This window comes from Euprymna scolopes, chromosome 22 (genome assembly GCF_053919585.1).
Source record: "Euprymna scolopes isolate OS-2025 chromosome 22, ASM5391958v1, whole genome shotgun sequence".
Taxonomy (NCBI): Eukaryota; Metazoa; Mollusca; class Cephalopoda; order Sepiida; family Sepiolidae; genus Euprymna; species Euprymna scolopes.
This window is the reverse complement of record NC_136503.1, coordinates 85,290,551-85,315,134: the sequence shown is the minus strand read 5'-3', so window position 1 is coordinate 85,315,134 and position 24,584 is coordinate 85,290,551. Positions and strand designations below refer to the sequence as shown.

General features: G+C 30.3%; 1 protein-coding gene across 9 annotated transcripts in view; it reads left to right on the top strand.

Annotated features, from left to right (window-relative positions):
* LOC145243539 (neurexin 1-like) overlaps positions 1-24,584 on the top strand; it is a 409,860-nt gene that overhangs the window by 48,325 nt on the left and 336,951 nt on the right. For all 9 annotated transcript variants that reach the window (XM_080106519.1, XM_080106517.1, XM_080106513.1 and 6 more), the window contains exon 2: positions 23,558-24,575. In XM_080106519.1, coding sequence (XP_079962645.1) covers positions 23,855-24,575 — 721 coding nt within the window. In that variant the 5' untranslated portion in view covers positions 23,558-23,854. The remainder of the gene's footprint in view (positions 1-23,557; positions 24,576-24,584) is intronic.

Here is a 24,584-nt window from a genome sequence, read left to right as displayed (position 1 = left end):
GAGTTCGACAGAATTATTCACAAGTTTGGCAACATATGCCTGCGGTTACATCAATCAAAACATCGGGAAAATAACACTGAAGATAATAACAATAGTCGGAATAATATGATAAAAATAATAATATAATAAAAATAATAATATAATAAAGATAATGATATAATAAAAATAATGATATAATAAAAATAATAATATAATAAAAATAATGATATAATAAAAATAAATTTTTATTATATTATTATTTTTATTATATTATTATTTTTATTATATTATTATTTTTATTATATTAATTTTTTTATTATATTATTATTTTTATTATATTATTATTTTTATTATATTATTATTTTTATTATATTATTATTGTTATTATATTATTATTTTTATTATATTATTATTTTTATTATATCATTATTTTTATTATATTATTATTTTTATTATATCATTATTTTTATTATATTATTATTTTTATTATATTATTATTTTTATTATATCATTATTTTTATTTTATTATTATTTTTATTATATCATTATTTTTATTATATTATTATTTTTATTATATTATTATTTTTATTATATCATTATTTTTATTATATTGTTATTTTTATTATATCATTATTTTTATTATATTATTATTTTTATTATATCATTATTTTTATTATATTATTATTTTATTATATTATTATTTTTATTATATTATTATTTTTATTATATTATTATTGTTATTATATTATTATTTTTATTATATTGTTATTTTTATTATATTGTTATTTTTATTATATTTTTATTTTTATTATATTATTATTTTTATTATATTATTATTTTTATTATATTATTATTTTATTATATTATTATTTTTATTATATTATTATTTTTATTATATTATTATTTTTGTTATATTATAATTTTTGTTATATTATTATTTTTGTAATATCATTATTTTTATTATATTATTATTTTTATTATATTATTATTTTTATTGTATCATTATTTTTATTATATTATTATTTTTATTATATCATTATTTTTATTATATTGTTATTTTTATTATATCATTATTTTTATTATATTATTATTTTTATTATGTTATTATTTTTATTATAGTATTATTTTTATTATATTATTATTTTTATTTTATTATTATTTTTATTATATTATTATTTTTATTATATCATTATTTTTATTATATCATTATTTTTATTATATCATTATTTTTATTATATATTATTATTTTATTATATCATTATTTTTATTATATTATTATTTTTATTATATCATTATTTTTATTATATCATTATTTTTATTATATCATTATTTTTATTATATTATTATTTTTATTATATCATTATTTTTATTATATTATTATTTTTATTATATTATTATTTTTATTATATTATTATTTTTATTATATCATTATTTTTATTATATTATTATTTTTATTATATCATTATTTTTATTATATCATTATTTTTATTATATCATTATTTTTATTATATATTATTATTTTATTATATCATTATTTTTATTATATTATTATTTTTATTATATCATTATTTTTATTATATCATTATTTTTATTATATCATTATTTTTATTATATTATTATTTTTATTATATCATTATTTTTATTATATTATTATTTTTATTATATTATTATTTTTATTATATTATTATTTTTATTATATCATTATTTTTATTATATTATTATTTTTATTATATTATTCCGACTATTGTTATTATCTTCAGTGTTATTTTCCCGATGTTTTGATTGATGTAACCGCAGGTATATGTTGCCAAACTTGTGAATAATTCTGTCGAACTCGAAAATCTGCATGGTATTTCGAGTGGCACCCTTTACTTAATCCATGGGGACAGCGTGTTCTTGTTCTGTCAGCCATGATTTGATTAGAAGTCCTAATAATTACAAATAATAAAAATAATAATGTAATAAAAAATATTACAAATAATAAAAATAATAATATAATAAAAAATATTACAAATAATAAAGATAATAATATATAATAAAAATATTACAAATAATAAAAATAATAATATATAATAAAAATATTACAAATAATAAAATAATAATATATAATAAAAATATTACAAATAATAAAAATAATAATACATAATAAAAATATTACAAATAATAAAAATAATAATATACTTAAAATAATACAAAGAATAAAATAATAATATATAATAAAAATATTACAAATAATAAAAATAATAATATAATTAAAATAATACAAATAATACGAAAATGCGATATGTTTTTGGAACTAGATTCACATTCTGCCTGATTAAAGAATTGTTTCTTCTTGAAAATTATTTAACAGATGAAATAATCAAAGGTATAATTTAATATCTTTCTTTGAATAATCTGAGAGTGTCAGCTATTAAAGTCAATTATTGTAATTCTTAATCTCATATTTTGTTGTTGTTTTTTAAGTAAAAAAAATTAATTATTAACAAAAATTTCCATATAAAAAAAAGCATATTTAACATGCTTCAAGTATTCAGTAAAGTGCTGATTTCTTTGCTTGTTTGAGAGTTTTTAACATCAAACACCGCATTGATAACAATGCACTACGTAACTAACTGTCACTTTTAAGAATTGAAACCTTTCCACGTTTGTGTTGAAGATTATGTAAAACAAAATTTGGAAGGACTGGATACAATTTTGGGAAGCTTTGGTCCCATACTATCTCCGTTTCATCCATGCTTACACCTGTATATTGATCTCAGTTTCGATTTTCTATATATTTTATCCCGTTTCTGAAGACTTTTAAGTCGTACAATCATTTTCAATGGATATCCCGAAGGTGTAATGTGCTTTGTAGTTTTACATGTGTTGCTTCTCATAGAGCATAGCATCTGGGTTGCTTATTTTTATCTAGACGATTTAGTACAGAAGGTTTAGATGCAATAATCACAGATAAAACAAAACAAAAAACAATTTAAAAAGTTTTAAAATTGTAAAATTTGTGAAAGGGTTGATATGCCGCAAAAACAAACAAACAAACAATAAAAGTTTTTTTAAAAATCGATTACTCAAGAAATAGATTTTAAAATGTTCCTTAACTTCCATCAATAAAATACCTGCCATATTATTTTGGACATGGTGTACGACGAATTTGCATATGAACTTCAGAGAAATAATCATGCCATATATACAGTATAATTTATATACGGTATAATCACATTAACACACAGATTCCTGTTAGATCACCGAAGTTAAGCAATGTTGAGCCTAGTCAGTAAAAAATGGGTGAGGATTTGGAAATACTAGATGCTGTATGTCATCTCTCCTACTGGAATATATGTTCTGACGCATGTGAATCTGTATTGCTCATAAATTTCCATTTTCAGTGAAATGCAAAATGGCCGACACTATACAAGAAAAAAGTAGTACCGATCATTCATCCAATCGTGTTATAAGTTATGTAATTTAAAAGTCACCAAGATATTTAAAAGTCACCAAGATTACATATCTTTGTAAAAAAAGTTGAAGAAAAATTTTATAATGGAGAATTTTTTGCTTACACACTGAATATTTGAATAAATTACAAAACTTAAGAAACTATGAGAAAGGAGGTCGAAGCCATTTTTAGTCGGTTTGTAGGCATGTCATGTATAAATGTGTGCTGTGTCTCAAGAAATGCACACAGCTAAATGGAAATCATCACAAACACATGATCTTAACTACAGATTAATTTTGGAAATAATTTTCTTAACACAATAAATCAATTATCACAAAAAAGTTTGTTTGAATTCATACAGAAAATCAAAAACTGAGGCAAATCACAAATTGAGGGCTGTTTTAAGGAAGTGAGAGTCATCTTGAGTTAAACATTTGGAGGCTGTGTTATCAGTTTCGGGATAGGTTTTGAGTGAGCACCTCACAGTCCTACGTATTACCCCATTTTTTACAATTTCTTAATTAGTGGTTACCTTAAATAGAGGTATTCAAAGAAACAGAGTTACCATCGTTTGAGGAAGCCATCATAAAAATGTCCAAGGCATGTTTCGGTCGATTTTTAAGAATGTCGGACAAAAATTGTGGTCCAATATCAATCAAGAAAATGTTTACACTACTAATTTTTGTCTTGACCTTGAAATTATCACAGCAATCACAGTCGAATTGCAAACACGATGCCTATCCAATTACACCACTGACCTACATCTTCTTATCATCTGATTTATAATTTTTATTTACTATCTGGTACTATCAGATCAGGCAGTCTGAAGATACTGGCTTTCTGACCTAAAATGCATCCAATATTGATGTTATTGTTTTATTTTTTCTTTCTCTTTGCAAAACCCAATCATATTCTGCAAAGCCATAAACAAAAGAACAATTTTTCTCTACAAAACAACCAAACCAAACTCAATTGATAAATATTTAAAGATATAAAGAACTTGGAGCATAAAAACTTTTACAAAATTACTGAATTCGGCATTAAATAACCCGAAAGGGGTTTCTATGCCGTAAAACAAAACAACCAAACCAAACATCATGAATAAATATTTGAAGATGTAAAGAATTTAGACAATAAAACATTTTTCTAAAATTACTAGATTCGCCATTAAATAAGCTAAAAAGGGTTGATATGCCGTAAGATAAAACAAAATATATTTAGTATCCTGCTTTTCTGATCATCCCGGAATAATATTGTCACAATAAACTGGTCAGGTGATTGATGTTATCATTTTACTATCGATTGTTCATCGTAAATATTGGATGATAAAGAATCAAAATTCGTTATTTCAATAATACTAGAAAGAATTGTGTGTAAAACTTTCAGTATTCATAAGTAAAAATCAAAAAATAAAAAGTCCAGTCATTTTCTAAGCTGATTGGCTCATATTATGGAGGTTTAAATTCATTTTATAGAAATGACAGGCCAAGCAGAGTCAGGGTGTACGTCTGCTACCAATCTTACTTTAAGGGTTGTATCTGTGTATGGATGGAATGTTTGCCTGCCACAACTGTATTCGGAAAGGTGACCCATTTCTCTAATGATCAGGTGCAGTATTGCTTAACTTTGTTGATCTAACAGTTGATGGGTGCAGATCGAGACAATTATGATTGATGAATCAAGATGCATGTGATAGGAAACTGTAGAGATATCTAATAAAGAAGCTTAACCTTTATCAAAATTAATTGCAGTTTATGGTTTCTTCTCATAAATTATAGTTTCTTCTCACAATTTATTGTTTATCTTACGATTTATAATCTCTTACTATTTATACTTTCGTCTTACAATTTATTTTCATATAATGCCAATTATCACTAAAACCATCTTACTAATTTTTACTTCCTTACAATTTATAACTTCTTGCAGTCTGTAGTTTCTTAGTGTGTCGTTTCTTATAATATAGTCTCTTCTTACAATTCATAGTTCTTATAATTTATAGCTTTGTCTTTCAATTAACATATTCTACTTACCATTTATAATTCTTCTCATAATTTATAGTTTCTTTTAATAATTTATAGTTTTTGCTAATAATTTATGGTTTCTTGTAATAATTTACAGTTTTTTTATAATTTATAGTTTCTTCTCATAATTTATAGTTTCTTGTAATAATTTATAGTTTCTTCTAATAATTTATAATTTCTTTTAATAATTAATTATTTCTTCATATCATTTATAATTTCTTCTGACAATTTATAGTTACTTATAATTTATAGTTTCTTCTAATAATTTATAATTTCTGTGGTTTCTTTTTACGAAAAGAACCAAACAAACATTAAAAAAAAACAACAAAAGTCAGCTTTTCTGTCAACGTAACTTTGTTGTAAATTCGCTGTTTTTTTTCGTACCTGCCATATTTATTTTTAAACACTCGGCTCACAAATCTTTCATCTCTTTTAATTTTCAGTTCCTGTTCACGAACTATTCAAGATTCCAAGTCAAGGGGGGCGACTAATAAAGCAGCAATGATTTTTTTAGATTCTAATTTATAATTTCTTTGCAAGAATTCCTATTCTTCTTTGGCAGCCATAATTATGTGTTTGGGATTAATTCAAAGCTAATAAACATGGAGCCAATTCCAAAGATTTTATTTTGGTCGTTTTGCTTCATAGAACGCACATTGACAGCATTCATTAATTGCATATTTCAGTTCATTCATAGACAAATTCTCATAGCGGCAGACTCTTTCACAGATTTTCCTCGTCCCTTATTTCGAAGAAGAACTTATTTAATTCAACAACAAAACCTTTGAAACTTGACGTCAGAAAGGAAAGTTTTAAAGCAATACTTTTGTCAACAATTTCTTTAACTGTTGTTTTTTTTTTTTTTTGCCTCCAACCTTTTTTATTTTCATACAAATAAAATCTATTTCTATACGGTTCTCTTTATTTCAGGAACGTATCTTCTTTTCTGAAAGAATTCCCTTTCGACAGAAACAAAATTTCTAAGAAAAAACTATTTTTGTATATACATAAAAATAATTTCTTGAAACAATTTCAATTTTTTATATTATATTATATTATATTATATTATATATATATATATATATATATATATATATATATATATATATATATATATACATTTGTATTTTTTCTTACAATTTAAAGGATTTTTATAATTCATACGTTCTTATAATTAATACTTTCGTGTTACAATTTATAATCTCTGCTTACAATTTATAGTTTATATTTACAAGTTTCTTTTTCTCATAACTTATAATTTCATCTTACAGTTTATAATTTCTTTAAATTTTTATCTTACAATTTATATTATTTTCTTACGATTTATATTTTCTTCAATAATATATACTATATATTATAGTTTATAATTCATTGTTTCTTCTAAGAATTTTATAGCATTATTCTTACAATTCATAGCACATCATAATTAATAATTTCTTAAAATTTATAGTTTGTTACAATTTATTGATTATTAATAATTTATTTTTATATAAAATTTGATTTTAAAGACATTCATTTATTTAAAACTGAGATTGTTTTAATTGAAACATTAATTTATTTTATTAATTTATTTATATCTGAGTTTTATTTTTAATGATATCTGATTCATTCATTTATTTTAATGTGAGATTTGTTTTAACAGCAATTTTTTGTTTGTTTTTTCATTCATTTATTTTATCATGAGTTTTGTTTTAAAAGACCCATTCATTTCATTCATTTGAATTAAATTTTTTTTTTTTTTTCATTTATTTTAGTGTTGGATTTGTTTTTAATGACACTTTTTCATTCATTTGTTTTAGCCTGAGTTTTTTTAAGTGAGCATTTATCTTTTTCATTATTTTTTTAATTTCTGGGATTTGTTTTGAAGGTTATTTATTCATTTATTTTAACCTGAAGTTTGTTTTTAAATACACATTTATTTATTTTCATTCATTTATTTTAATCTGAGATTTGTTTTCAAGGACATAATTATTTTTGTCATCCAATTGTTGTAATCTGGGATTTGTTTCTAACCAAGATATAAGGTCTTTGCTTTTTGACATAGTTTCGCTTTTTTGTAATCTAACAAAATCGGATTTCTATTTAAATCGTGATAGTTTTGTACGGATGTGATTTTTGTCTAAATTTGATTTCTTTTTAAAAAAGAAAAAAAAAACCTGATTTCTACCAAATGATTTAGGATTTACATACTTTATGCTTATTTGATTGGATTTTATTTTTGTTTCTTTCCTTCTCTTTCTTCATTTTTCTCTCATCCACTCTCTCTCTCTCTCTCTCTCTCTCTCTCTCTCTCTCTCGTTCGTTCCTTTTATCTGTTGCTTTATCTTTCTTTTCCTGTCTTTTTTCTCTTCTTCTTTTCTCCCTTGCCTTCCCTTCCTTTTTCCTCTTATGAGAGTTTTCTCTGAAAACTGAAAATGTTAATTTTATCTTGAAGACTAATCTTTCAAACGATTCATGAGGTTGGTAGGGGAGGTAACTGACTTTTATTTTATCAAAGAATGACTTCCTGTCTCCTTTTCCCCGAACATAAGCACACGGTGCAGATCTTTTAATTTTGACTTTTTTAGTTAAAACCGATTGATGTTGATTAGGAAAACAAAGTCCTCATCTCCCCCTCTCCAAAAAAATCTTTAAATTTGTCAACTCAATTAATTCTGGTGATTATCTTATTGTTAAATTTACCTCATTAATTGTTGTTGTTTACCAAGATTTTAATTTGAGTGATGAAACATTTTTTTCAAATCATTTTAAATGTTTTTACTACTTATTACTAGCAAATCATCATCACCAATGTTTTATGGCCTTTATTTTATAGCATTATTCTTACAATTTATAGCACATTACAATCAATAATTTCATATAATTTATAGTGTGTTACAATTTATTGGTTTTAATAATTTATATTTTCTTAACATAATTTATCGTGTTTTATTATAATCAATATTTACTTCCTACATAATTTATTTTCATGAGTTATAGCTTCTTATAATTCATAGCTTCTCTTTATAATTTATAGCTTCTTATAATTTGTAGCTTCTCCTTATAATTTATAGCTTCTTATAATTTATAGCTTCTCCTTATAATTTATAGCTTCTTATAATTTATAGCTTCTCCTTATAATTTATAGCTTCTCTTTATAATTTATAGCTTCTTATAATTTATAGCTTCTTATAATTTATAGCTTCTTATAATTTATAGCTTCTCCTTATAATTTCTAGTTTCTTACAATTTAAAGTTTATTCTTACAGCCGTTTTTCTCTTAATAGTTTTTAATAATTTATATTTTGTGAAACTTCAGCAGCGATTTGCTAGAAATTTAAAATATTTTTATGCAAAATCTAATTTATCTGTTTGATACATTGATTCATATCAGATTTTTTTTTTAACTATTACCAACTGTGTAAATTGGAGAAAACTTAATCCTCATTTCAGATTTTGAAATTATAAATTACTGGAAAAAATTGTAACTCGTTGGGACACCCATTGGTTAGATTTTTTGAATTAGTAAAAAGTGGGTTTGTATTGTAAAGCCAGTTATTTTTTTTTAATAAACAAAATCCCAAATCAGATATTCTCTCCTACCTTTTCTCTTCCCCCCCCCTCTCTCTCTCTCTCTCTCTTTCTCTCTCTCTCTCTCAATCTTTCAAACTATGAGTTAACGTCATGCTATAGTAATATTCCCTATTGTTTTAAATTGACTTTCTGATCTTCTGTTATGGTTACTTTGATTGTTAATAAACACAGAGAGAGAGAAGGCGACAGAAAGGAGAGTGAGGTAGGCACCGGATAGGTAGAAGGTAGAAATAGGTTTAAACAACATAGAATGAGAGTAATAGACTGAAACTTGATTAGGAATATATTAGGATTTTTGTGAGAAAATGCGAATTAGGGCTAATAGCAATAATTTTAATGGATATTTTAAAAACATAACTCGATCCCAAACCCGTGTATTCTTGTGACTTCTAAACGACGAAACACGTGTCTTATTTTTAACCTGATCAACGTATGCGTTTCAAAAATATATTTTTGTATTAAAAAATATTAAATTTTGTTGTAGATTTAATTTTTTACATCTTTCTTACAAATAGATTTTCAGTGCGAGTAAAGAGTTTAGCAAAGTAGTTAAATCTAAGGATTCCAATATATACTGACATGACAGAAGTAACTATACACCCTTCATAACGAAAACTGCTATCAAGGGGTCTTGTTCAACCTAGGTGAGATTATATCAATTATTTTCCCTCTATGATGAATTCGCTTAAGCATGGAAAGTGGAATCCCAAGGTTTATAGCACATTCAGATTGACCTGTAACATAGCTCATCTGGAAATTTGAAAAATCTCATGCTTCTTTGGCCTATGTCATACAAAGCTATACGACATATTGATATCTAAAACAAAACAAAAAATGCTATACGACATATTGATATCTAAAACACAAAAAAATGCTATACAACATATTGATATCTAAAACACAAAAAATGCTATACGACATATTGATATCTAAAACACAAAAAATGCTATACGACATATTGATATCTAAAACACAAAAAAATGCTATACGACATATTGATATCTAAAACACAAAAATGCTATACGACATATTGATATCTAAAACACAAAAAAATGCTATACGACATATTGATATCTAAAACACAAAAAATGCTATACGACATATTGATATCTAAAACACAAAAAATGCTATACGACATATTGATATCTAAAACACAAAAAAATGCTATACGACATATTGATATCTAAAACACAAAAAAATGCTATACGACATATTGATATCTAAAACACAAAAAAATGCTATACGACATATTGATATCTAAAACACAAAAAAATGCTATACGACATATTGATATCTAAAACACAAAAAAGCTATACGACATATTGATATCTAAAACACAAAAAATGCTATACGACATATTGATATCTAAAACACAAAAAAGCTATACGAAATATTGATATCTAAAACACAAAAAATGCTATACGACATATTGATATCTAAAACACAAAAAAATGCTACACGACATATTGATATCTAAAACACAAAAAAATGCTATACGACATATTGATATCTAAAACACAAAAAAATGCTATACGACATATTGATATCTAAAACACAAAAAAAAATGCCAATAAGAATAAAAGTAACAGATTTGCTGGAAAGAATTTGCACCCGAGTAAGAGAAATCTATTCAACCATTTTTACTGCTGCTTTGTATGATTTTTTCAGCAAATTTGGCAGCATCTTCACATGATAAACGCAGAAGACAAATGGGATCAATGTTTGTAACTTAAAAAGTTCATAAAATATTTTTGTGGTGTAACCCCCAATATTTCCTCCTGTATTAGAGAACACGCTATGTGATATACATATATGTGTACGTGATGTTGCCAAGCTAATCAAAAAATCTTGATTCCAGTAAAGTAACCGGCTCTGATGGTATTCCAATTATAGTACTCAAAAAACTTCAACCAGAACTAGCGACCATACTTACAAAACTGTTTAAACGTTGTCTTAAGGAGAATTGCTTCCCATCACCCTGAAAAATCTCATCAGTATTCCCTGTGTTTAAGAATTCAGGTGATCGCTCATCCCCCTCTCAGTACAGGCCAATAAGTCTCCTATGCGTTATGAGTAAGTTGCTGGAATCTGTGTTAAATACAGAAGTAATCAACCATCTCAGCAAAAATAACCTTCTTAGTGATACACAATATGGTTTCTGTTCTGCTAGATCTACAGCAGATGTGCTTACAGTTATATCTCATAGGATTAGTGAATCTCTCAACGGAGGCGACCTTTCTAGGGCAATTGCTCTTGACATATCTAAGGCCTTCGATAGGGTATGGCATAAAGGTTTACTTCACAAGATCTCTAGCTATGGTATAGCTGGAAATATCTTCTCAATTATTAAATCATTTCTTTCTGACATTTTCTGGTCATAAGAGTAGTAGTTGATGGGCAAAAATCAGAAGCTCACAGTATTAATGCTGGAGTCCCTCAGGGATCCATCCTGGGCCCAATTCTTTTCCTGATCTACATTAATGATTTTCAAAATCACATCCTTACATCATTTGTAGACATTTATGCTGATGACACTACCATTTATGGTAACACATCTAAGTCAGTAAACGACTAAGTTCTCTCTGATTCTCTCTCCTCTGATCTTGAGCACGTGGTACAATGGGGAAAGGAGTGGCTGGTTACTTTTGATGCATCTAAAACCAAGCTTCTCTCTTTACATCATCAACGTTCTGATCCCCATCTGGCATCAGTTGAAATGAATGGCTCTTGTCTTTAGAAAACCTCAAGTTTTGACAAGCTTCTGGGCTTAACCTTTACTCCTGATCTTAAATGGAGCAGGTACATCAAATCTGTTGCCAAGGCCGCTGGAAAAATGGTGGGATCCTTCTATCGATCCAGTAGATATCTAACTGCTGATGCATTTCTCTATCTATATAAGAGCCAGGTAAGTCCAAGGATGGAATACTGTTGCCACATCTGGACAGAAGCTGCTAGAAAGGACTTGTCCTGCCTTGATGGAGTTCAAAATAGACTTCGTAGCCTCATAGGAGATATCCTTTTCTCTTCCCTGCAACCTCTATCTCACAGAAGAGATGTTGCGAGTTTGTCTCTGTTGTATTGTTATTTTCATGGAAAGCATTCGACTGAGCTTCAGTCTATGGTCCCCCTCGCCAAACTTTCACAAGAAACACTTGTCTAGCTGAAAACACTATCAATAATTCCCCCCACTCTTTATCTGTGCCTAAACCTAAACGTAGACTCCATGAACAAAGCTTCTTTCTTAGAACTGCACGCTTGTAGAATTGTCTTCCGTTTTCCTGCTTTCCAGCTGACTACAATATGGTTGTCTTCAAGTCTAACGTAAACAAGTTCTTGATGAGCCGTTCCACTTGTTAACAAATTTACTGAATTTCCATTACTAATGATTACTATATTGTCCAATTTCTACTGTACACTCTCTAACCCTTATCCTCGAGTGGCCTCTTCGCCTTGATAAGTGGTGATGCCTATCTAAAAAAAAAAAATCTGTTATATCTTCTTGTTTTAACTGGGAATGTAGCATACTACCAAATGCTACCCATTCACGTGCTATTTAAGAGATTTCAACCGAGAGATCTTTTTAAGATTCTAACCGTCCTTTTAAGTGCAATTGTTTGGATTTCACACTATATTATTGTTATCTATTAAAATCTATTGAAATCGGTAAAAGCACCTATTTTTCAATCAAATCGATTGATTTCATGCTCGGGTTGGGGACCATCGCAGTGCATCGCGAGGAAGCTTCACATGCCTCCATGCAGTGACTTTCATAATACATCGTAGTCTACATTGCACTGTAGAGAACCTACTGTTAATTTTATAAAATTATCTTTTTATATAATGGCTTGAATTAAAGTTTAAAATGCAAAAGTCAAGTATCATGCTTTAGTTGTGCTCTAAACAGAAACATTTATTTCGAACGCACCTCTGTCATATTAAAGAACCTACTGTTGATTTTATATCTCGGGCCTTTCGACTTTTGTGATGATAAAACTTCTTAAATGCAATTGTGATGTTAGGCTGTATAAGGTGTTAACTTTGGTCAGAATCGCCTGTTCCTTCTTTCATCAGATTATTTCGCTCATCGATTATCGATACTTATCGAACACATTCCAATACAAAACCTATCTAAGAACACTGCTAGGCACATAAAATACCATTGTGTGAAATTTCATAAAACTCGGCCCAACTGCTTTTGAGTTCATAGGGAATAAATTCACATGCACACACACACACACACACACACACACACACACAGGCAAAGTTCCTTTTCTATAATAGTAGATTAGATACTTGCCCTTTCGCATGGTGTGGAATTTGTAAATAATTAGCTGAACTATAAAAATGTTACCTTGAACTTATTTTTAACGTTCTCACCTATGACATTGAAAGCGATATTTAACGAGGTTAATCTGTTAAGTCATCAGGTTCACTAAATGATTAATTAGATGATCCTAATCCTAATCCACAACTCCTATTCGTCTCATGGTTTCTAGACAGGATTTTTAGATGTCTGGCGGTCAGCCTGGCACACTTGAATCTGAAATTACATTTTGTTTGTTCTCTCATACCAGAGTTATTTATGTATCATGCAGTAAATTGATCTACCTATTTTACTAATAACGGATTTACCCAGAAACTATTAATATACTTGCATCTAACACATTTTTGAGAAGCACTTTATGGCAGTTATGGCCTTCAGAATCATGACGTGTATTTTTGTAACATACTTTTGTTAATACAGTTTTTGTTAATTATACCACTGCGTATGTCTTGATTATTACCGACCTTAAAGGTTCATAACATTGGTGACAAGGGATTCGAAACGCTGCTACAATCTTCAACTTCTCGAAGTGTCATTTACAACTAAATTTTACCAAGTACTTTATCAATTATGCCATGGGTGCTATAAGACTCAAGATGAGAACAGTAGTCTGAATAATCCAAATAATAAGACTTATCAATCCTCATCGAAAAAATTCAGAAATGTTGAGCGAAATTGTTTGAGTCACTCAATATTTTCAAAGCCAAACTAGACAAACATTGGAGGAATCACCCGCTTCTCTTTGACTATAAATCTAGAGATGATGTGTATTGAGAGACTGTAATCTCGGGTGTATAGACCTGTGTTCTTTCTTACCGAATCATTTGTTCATCTGAGCATTTCACAACCTTTTTATTAGGGTTGTAGAGTCGAAAGATACATGTAAAACATGATGATGGTGATGATGATGATGATGATGATGAAGAAGAAGAAGAAGAAGAAGAAGAAGAAGAAGAAAAATACGATTAAGAGCTTTCTGAAATCGGATACTAAACTGCATCAATGGCATTTATGTTTCTTATAAAGAAGCTTTTGTTTTGAAGAAAAAAAAAAAAGATGCGATAAGAAAAAGCAAATATTTCACATGCTTTTTACTTGAGGAAACAATCATTCATCCCACCACCCAACCAGCCATGAACTGATTTCTTGGTGCAACATGGAATTGTTTTTTCTTGAATAATTTACCATTCTTTCGATTTCTTTTTGTTATCCGCGATGTTAACCCATCAGACAGACGTGGGCTTCGATTGATAGGGATGTCGCATTTTCTCATGAATTCTTACAGAAAAGTGCATTTAAATAAAATCTTTAATGAAACCAATTTTTCGATTGATAGGGATGTCGCATTTTCTCATGAATTCTTACAGAAAAGTGCATTTAAATAAAATCTTTAATGAAACCAATTTTTCTCGATCCAAAAGCAAAAAGAAAAGTATTGCAGAAAATAAAAACGTTTTTATTAATTACCAGCAGGGTCACTCGGTGTTGGCCAGCAAATTATATAAAAACTAAAGCAGTTTGTTATCAAACGAATAAAGAAATGTTATCTTTTTTCATACAATCTATAAAGCTTTTAAAAATCAACAAGCAGGGATGTGGGTTCGCTCTGATTTAATGGAATTCGTTTTGTTTTAGGTCTATTTTGTTTTGTCTAGAAAAAGCGGATGCCCGCTTAAATCAGATGTAGATCATCCCATGGATGTAAGGTTTTTGCATTTTAGTAAAAACTCTTTATTTAAAAAAAAATTAAGAAAACCCAATTTCTGATAAATCGCTAAGTTCTTACCTCCTTATTTTTCCGTTGATGTTTGATTGGATTTGACCTCTTTCTATTTCATAACATTTTCTCTCTCTTTTCCTATTTTTTATCCCTTCCGCTTAGCTTTTGAAGTTTTGTTTCAACCTAGAAAAGCAAATTTCTGCTTAAATCATTAGAATATCACATGAATGGGAGTTCTTCACTTTTTAGTCGGAATCTGCTTAAAAAATAAAGAAAAACTGATTTCAGTTAAATTTTTTGTTTTAATTTTTTTTATTTTTTGCATCACTTTTTTATCGGACTTTATTTCTTTTTTTTTTTTCGCACTATCTTTCCATTTTCTCCCCTCTTGCATCACTTTTCCCTCTTGCATCACTTTTCCCTCTTCTAATAGTTCTCTCTGAAAACTGAAAATCTCAATTTTGTCATGAAGACTAAAACATCAAGGATTCACAAATAGGACAAAAGAGTTTGATTCCACACAGATTCCTGAATTCAACATAAAGATTCTTAAGATGAACAAGATTTACTGAAAGAATGTTGGAGGTTAAATTAGATCGAAACATTGCGAAAATAACATCCAAGATGAGAACAGTAGTTCGGATCATCCAAATTATCAATTCTTATCTCAGAAATTCCAAAATATGATGGCAGAAAGGATTGTGGATTCTATTAACGATTCTATGGCAGCAAACAGTTTTTTTTTGCGAGGGGGGGGGGCACCTATATATAAAAATTGCTAATTTTTTTTATAAAACATAAATCTTCAGATTAATCATTCATTCATAACTGCTCCGATATTCAAGCTTAGTGTCTGCCTTAACAATCATAGGTATCTTATCATTCATAACTGACTTAACATTCACGGCTGACTTGACATTCATGGCTACTTTAGCATTCATCACTGCCTTAAAATCCATGGCTGCCTTAAAAACCATGGCTGACTTAACATTTATGGCTGTCTTAACCTTCATGGTTGCCTTAGCATTTATTGCTGCTTTAACATTCATCGTTGTTGTAACATTGTTACTGGCTGTTTTAAAATTCATAGCTGCCTTAATATTTCAATTTTGTTTTAATTATTATGTGAACTAACAATTAAGAAACTAGAAAAAGTGATTATGTGGAGTTACTGTCAGATTCTGTTTGTGTTTGCTATCCTTTTCTTTTTGCTAATCATTTGCTTACCAATAGGTGTATGAACCGGTATACATCCTGGTCATCGTTATGGACACAGATTGTTTTTTTCTGCTGATAAATTCACTATAGTTATGTAGGTATTTTAAACAAAGTCACATAATATACCACTGATCTATATGCGTGAGAGAGAGGCAAACAGAGATAGATAGATAGATAGATAGATAGATAGATAGATAGATTGTCTTGCTACACTAAATCAAACTCCACGTGCTTCCCCAACCCCATGAGGACAACACTTACACATGTCTTTTCTGCTGGATGTCTGGCCAGGATACAAATAGCTACATTAACTTTTGCCAGTCATCTCTGACCTTTAAGATGTCACTCAAACGACCCTCATTATGTAACATATTTATTACATACTAGCAGAAAGACCCGACGTTGTCCGGGACTGAATGAGGATCATTACTATGGTGCTCATATTACTTACCATATAACGTTTTTTTTTTTTTTTTACTGCTGTCCCTTTTCACTCTCTAATATAAATGATATAAGTGTTGGAAAACTCTCCAAATTAGTGCCTCATAAATATGGTTTAATTTTCATTAAAATCATACATACGTATTTGAAGCTTTAAGACGGTTATATCCTCATAACTCACTTGATGGAGGGGGAGACACAAAGAGATTTGGCACATATAGTGAAACGTAGAGATTCAGAATGATTTCTGTTGTCTTCCTCAACAAATTTTATGCAAATGATATAAACGTCATCAAAATAGAATATTTTAAAGGAAATTCCTAAACCCATAAACGTAGGATGGAACTTAGATATTTGGAATGACTTCCGTGACATCCAGTTTTCCCAAAAAGATGCATTTAATTAAATTTCATCAATAAGCTATAATTCAAGTTTTAAAGATGTTCTGACTTCATAGCCCCTCAAGGCCTGCACTTAAAAGTTCAAGGGCTTTCCTGGAAGGTTTTACATATGAATACAGTTTTAGTTTATGTACATTTTTTAACCTATCTTTTTTGAGAAACACACACACACACACACACACACACACACACACATACATACATAAAGATATTGACATTCATAGAGATATTTTCTGAGTTTACATAAACCTTTAAAACTATAATAAATTGGAATTCATATCATTTGGATTCTTCAAATCACTGTTGTCATTTTCACAATGTTTCGGTCGATGTAATCACCGACCTTCTTCAAGATATATCTGGTCAAGCTTTGAAATCTTTTTGTTGAACCCTGGAATCTGCATGGAATTTCGAATTTTTAGGATATGTTTATTCAATTCAAAGGTGTAGTAGGCTCTCATTCCATCAGCCATGACCGGGTAGAAGTCCTAAAGATTTCCAGGTTCAATAAGATACACCTAAAAAAGATCGGAAGTTACATCGATCGAAATGTTATGAAAATAAGACTCAAGATGAGAACAATAGTCCAAATAATTTAAATGCAAATTATCAATCCTCATCGCAAAAATTCAGAAACAGTAAATTGTAGGGTGAAAATTAACACTGAACAATTTTATTCATTTATATGTGGAACATTGCATGAACACTTCTTCCATTTCTTTTCAATTTTTTAATTTGGTTCTAGCTAGGGACGGGGCATTCTACCGGATGCTAGACATTCACCCGCTATCTCAGACATTGCAACCGAGAGGTCTTTTTAATATTCTAACCGTTCCTCTAAGGGCAATTGTTTGAATCTTTCTTACACTTGGTTCGCCGGGTATAATTGCCAGGTAGTTTTTTTTTTTTTAAATTTTCATGAATCCAATTACTGCTATAATTACTGAAATGACGGAGATTTTACTAAGATTCCAGTTTCATGTCGTGCATAAGACTTTGATATTTTGTTATTTTTTCTTGTGTTTGTGTTTTAACATATTTGTTTTTAAGCACACTTTTTTTTTTCATTTATTTTAGCCTGAAAGTTGTTTTTCAGAATACAACTATTTTTTTAAATCATTTATTTTGGCTGAGGTTTGTTTTTAAATACAATTATTGTTTTCATTTATTTAATTCAACCAAATATTTCTTTTTAAGAACACAATTATTTTTCCCCCATTTACTTTAATTTACATTTGTTTTAAGGACACAATTTTTATTTTAATTCATTTATTTTAATGCGCAATTTTTAATGGCGCGACTTTTTTTCATCAATTTATTGAAACATGAGATTTATGATTAAAAACACTTTTCATTCATTTATTTCAACGTGAGATTTGTGTTTTTCGTTCATTTATTTTTATCTAAAATTTGATTTTAAAGACATTCATTTATTTAAAACTGAGATTGTTTTAATTGACACATTAATTTATTTTGTTAATTTATTTATATCTGAGTTTTGTTTTTAATGATATCTGATCCATTCAATCATTTTAATGTGAGATTTGTTTTTAACGGCAGTTTTTTGTTTGTTTTTTCATTCATTTATTTTATCATTAGCTTTTTGGGGGTTTTTTTGGGGGGGGGTTACATGGGATCACCACTTATTAAGGTCCGTAAGCCACTCGGGGATAAGGGTTATTTTGTGTACAATAATCGATGGTATAATATCATAGTAATAGTTGGTATTGGAGATTTGATAAAGCGTCTTACTTAAGGGGCCGATTAATCAGGAATTTGTTTATGTTAGACTTGAAGACGTCCAAGTTGTAGTCAGGTGGGAAACAAGCAAACGGAAGAGAATTCCACAGACGTGCACTTCTCAGAAAAAAAGCTATGTTCATGGAATCTACGTTTTGATTTAGGCACAGATAAAGAGTGGGGGAAATTACTGACAGTGGTTTTAGCCAGACAGGTGTTTATCATGAAGGATTGGCGAGGGGGGACCAGAGATTCGAGCTCGGACGAGCACTAGCCATGAAAATAACGATAAAACAAAGACAGGCTTGCAACGTCTCTTCTGTGAGAGAGAGGTTGCAGGGAAGAGAAGAGAGCATCCCCACTAAGCCACGCAGTCTATTTTGTACTTTGTCAATGCAGGATAGGCTGTTTTTTGAAGCTCCAGCCCAGATGTGGCAGCAGTACTCCATCCTTGGACGTACTTGGCTTTTATAGAGATAGAGAATTGCATCAGTAGTGAGATATCTTCTGGAGCGGTAGAAGGATCCTACCATTTTCCCAGCGGCCCGGCAACAGACTTTATATCTGTGTTCCATTTCAGATCAGGAGTAAAGGTCAAACCCAGGAGCTTGTCAAAACATGAAGAGTCCCCAAGACGAGAGCCATCCATTTCAATTGATGCTAGATCAGGAACAGTGTTGATGATGTAAAGTTAGGAGCTTGGTTTTAGATGCATTAAAAGTAACCAGCTATCTCTTCCCCCACTGAACGACGCGCTCAAGATCAGAGGAGAGAGCATCAGAGAGAGCTTTGTCATTTACGGCCTTTGATGTGTTGCCGTAGATGGTCGTGTCATCAGCATAGATGTCAACGAATGAATTTAGTATGTGTTTTGGGAGATCATTGATGTAGATCAGGAAGAGAGTTGAGCCCAGGATGGACCCCTGGGGGACTCCAGCATTAATACTGCAGGCCTTAGATTTCTGCCCATCAACCACTACTCTTATGAACCTATCAGAGAGAAATGATTTCATTATTGAGAAGACATTTCCAGTTATACCATAGCTGGAAATCTTGTGAAGTAGGCCCTTATGCCATACCTTATTGAAGGCCTTTGATATGTCAAGAGCAATTGCCCTAGAAAGGTCGCCTCCGTCAAGAGATTCACTAATCCTATGAGATATAACTGTTAGCACATCAGCTGTAGATCTAGCAGAACGGAAACCATGTTGCATGTCACTAAGGAAGTTATTTCTGCTGAGGTGGTTGACTACTTCTTTATTTAATATGGATTCCAGTAACTTACTCATGACACACAAGAGACTTATTGGTCTGTACTGAGAAGGGGATGATTTATCACCTGAGTTCTTAAATACAGGGCATACTGGCGAGGTTTTCCAGGGTGTTGGAAAGCACTTCTCCTTAAGGCAACGCTTAAACAGTTTTGTAAGTATGGGGGCAATTTCTGGTCGAAGCTTTTTCAACACTATAATTGGAATACCGTCTGGGCCAGTTGCTTTACTGGAATCAAGGTTCCTGATTAGTTTGGCGACCTCATGCACACATATTTGTATGTTGGATAGGGTGTTGTTTGTTGTAGGAGGAAATACCGGAAGTTGATGCCCTTCGTCGCAGAGGGTAGAGTTAGCTGCAAAGTTCTTGGCGAATAGTTTGGCCTTGTCTGATGCTGATGAGATGACCTTGGGTCCATTGATGATGGTTGCGATGGAACGCACGCTTCTGTTCAGGATCCTGTTTGCTATTTGCCAAAACTGGTGGGAACCAAGCCGCTGCTCAGCTACTTTGGATTTGACGGACTGAGCATATAGTTCTCTTGCATTTTTTATTACTCTTTTACAGTGGTTGCTGGCAGTCCTGAAGGCAGCTTTAGTCTCAGTACATCTATTACGTTGGTAGCTATGGAAAAAGTGATTTCTGTGCGCAATGGCAGCGGCACATTCTGGGGAGAACCATGGCTGGCTGTTAGGTTTTTGTTGGAATTTTTTTGATGGTATGAATCGGTCTATGCCTACAATTAACCATTTGGTAAGGTCTGATACTATAGAGGATAAATCCTTTTTAAACATGGAATGCAGAGGTAGATCAGATATGTATGTACAGAAGCTATCCCAGTCAGCCAAAGAGTATCAATATACAGTATGGTGGAGAGGTATATCTGAAGACTTATTGCATTTCATGTTTATCTTAACTGATACAACTGTGTGATCGGAGGATCCCATGGGAGATAGGACGGAACATGAACAAAGCTCAGGGGAAGTTGTGAGAAAAAGGTCTCGAAGGCTTGCATACTGGCCAGTAGTATCGGGCACACGAGTGGGTTCATGAACAATCTGAGTAAGTTCATAGGCAATGGCAAAATCATGACAGAATCTCCCCTCATCATCTGTCTTACTTGAGTGGGTCAGCTATTCCACATTATGGACATTAAAGTCACTGCAAATGTGAATGGTAGCCGAAGGATGAGCAGACAGGATGAGGTCAATTTTCTTAGATATACTCTTAAGGACAGTAACCCCGCTGTTGTGGGGGCAATAGAGAGCAAATATGAATGCGGTGGTGTAAGTAAGTGCAACCCGGAAGCACATATAAAGTAAATTAGGGTATTCTTTGGAGATATCTCTACCACATGGGAAGCCATCTTTAATGTAGGCGCATATTTCATGTCCATGGCGATCTTGGGGGTCAGATTTAGATGTTAAGTTAGAGTATCCTTTTATTATGAACTCATCTAGGGATGTGGTCGGCCCTATGCCAGTTTTGCTTAGTTTTGTTTTAAAAGACCCATCCATTTCATTCATTTGAATTAAATGAAATGAGATTAGGTTTCAAGGACATAATTTTTTTGTTCATTTATTTTAGTGTTAGGTTTATTATTAATGACATTTTTTTCATTCATTTGTTTTAGCCTGAGTTTTTTTTTTTTAAGTGAGCATTTATCTTTTTCACTATTTTTTGGATTTCAGGGATTTGTTTGGAAGGTTTTTTATTCATTTATTTTAACCTTAAGTTTGTTTTTAAATACACATTTATTTATTTTCATTCATTTATTTTAATCTGAGATTTGTTTTCAAGGACATAATTATTTTTGTCATCCAATTGTTGTAATCTGGGATTTGTTTCTAACCGAGATATAAGGTCTTTGCTTTTTGACATAGTTTCGCTTTTTTGTAATCTAACAAAATCGGATTTCTATTTAAATCGTGATAGTTTTGTACGGATGTGATTTTTGTCTAAATTTGCTTTCTTTTTAAATAAGAAAAAAAAAAACTGATTTCTACCAAATGATTTAGGATTTACATACTTTATGCTTATTTGATTGGATTTTATTTTTGTTTCTTTCCTTCTTTTTCTTCATTTTTCTCTCATCCAGTCTCTCTCTCTCTCTCTCTCTCTCTCTCTCTCTCTCTCCTTTTATCAGTTGTTTTATCTCTCTCTCTCTCTCTCTCTCTCTCTCTTCCTGTCTTTTTTTCTTTCTTCTTTTTTCTCCCTTGTCTTCCCTTCCTTTTTCTCTGATGCGAGTTCTCTCTGAAAACTGAAAATGTTAATGTTATCTTGAAGACTAATCTTTCAAATGATTCATGAGGTTGGTAGGGGAGTTAGCTTAATTTTATTTTATCAAAGAATGACTTCCTGTCTCATTTTCTCTGAACATAAGCACACGGTGCAGAGCTTTTAATTTTGACTTTTTTAGTTAAAACCGATTGGTGTTGATTAGGAAAACAAAGTCCTCATCTCCTCCTCTCCAAAAAATCTTTAAAATTGTCAACTCAATTAATTCTGGTGATTAACTTATTGTTAAATTTACCTCATTTTGTTGTTGTTGTTTACCAAGATTTTAATTTGAGTGATGAAACATTTTTTTCGAATCATTTTAAATGGTTTTATTATTTATCACTAGCAAATCATCATCATCACCGATGTTTTAAAGCCTTTGTTTGTACAAGCACAAAAAAGCACACGCGGGGTCCTGACCTTTCCTATCTCACCCCAAGTTGATGGATTCATCTAGAATTTATTTTTTATTTTATTTTTTATTTTTTTCTCCGTCGGTTATTCCTGTCTTTGTTTTTAAGAGCTCATTTTATTTTTCCTTCGTTTATAAATCATTCTGTCGTGATTTTCCAAAACATCCAACAAAGTAAAATGGTTAAAAAACAAATGCATAACAAATACATGTTACCAAAGTATTTTGTGTTTCAACTTATTTTAAAGTGTTTTTACTGTTAAAAAAAAAGTATGTAAAGCCTGTCAAGTGAGAGCGAAAAACAAAATAGTGGTCCAATTAGAGCCATAATCGAGGCTCGATAATCACTCAAAAATCGAAAAATAAACAAAATACTAGTAGAACATTACATTTTCGCACGCTTGATGTGTTTCTATCAGTATTTTCTTTAATTAAAGTTTTGATCGATTATCGAGGCTCAAACATGGCGCTAATGAAACCATTTTGTTTTTCATTCTAATTCGATAGGCCTTAGATTACCTTAACTTTTAAGTAAAAAATAATTAAAACACAAAAATCTTATTTAGAAGGTTAAAGAGTAACTTACTTTGCCTTTGATAACATTTATTTATTTTATATTTATTTTTTCAACCCCCCTTTTTTGTTTGGTTTTTTTTTGGATTTGTTGCATATTCTGAAAAATCACCCCTCATTTTTCTTCTTTCTAAACACATCTAATTTGTGCTCCATTTATTTTTCAGAAAAACCTGAGAAAGGAAGACATTCCATATTCTGCTGCTGAAGAAATACTCATTCTGAATTCTATGATGTAATTAATGGTTTGGAATTTCTGTACAAAACCTGCTTGAGGATTCAACTTTGGATTTACTCAGAAAATGCTTGGATTTTATTCTACAAGTCTCGGGATTGTATATTTGAATGAGGAATAATCTGTGATAGCCTTCCACTGTCAAAGTAGGGGAGGCCATTTTTTTGTGTTTGTGTGTCCTAAAAAATTCACCATTCCCTTCTCAAGAGCATTCCCATTCCGCACGAGAATGGGACCACACCCAATATGGATGCTACTCTCTTTGAGTGCTATCACTCTTTGTGTGGCATTCGATCTACAAGGATCAAAGCCTTCTTATGCGAAATACAGTCGCTGGGAGTCATGTGACAATGGCACATTGACATTTGGCTTTAAAACTGATCGCTCCAATGCTCTGCTGATGTACACCGATGGAGGAGAGGATTATGATTTCATGGAGTTAAAACTTGTTGAAGGTACATTAAAATTACGTTTCGACCTTGGAAGTGGACCCGTGGTAATGTCTGCTGGCCACAGACTTAACAACATGGAATGGCATACTGTTGAAATCCAGAGAGACGGTACGCAGACGAATCTGGTTGTTAACAACCTCGCAATAACCAAATTGACCGACCCAGTTGAGCCTGTCAAAAATGAAGAGGAGAAAGAGAGCTTTGTTTTCATTGGAGGCATGCCTCTGGAATATGGAGCCAAACTGAATAGATTGGCGTTACCATCGGTTATATTTGAGCCCCAGTTCCGAGGATCTATACAAAACGTACTATATAGCAATTGCGGTGGACCAATGGAATCTCCAGACAGATTGGAAGCTAGCGGAATCCGTAGTGCAGCTAAAGATCTATGCTTGGAAGAAGATCCTTGTCTTAACGGTGGAACATGCTTAACAATTGATACGGGGACAATTTGTGAATGTTCCGGAACCAGTTTTATTGGTGACCATTGCGAAATCGGTAAGTGTG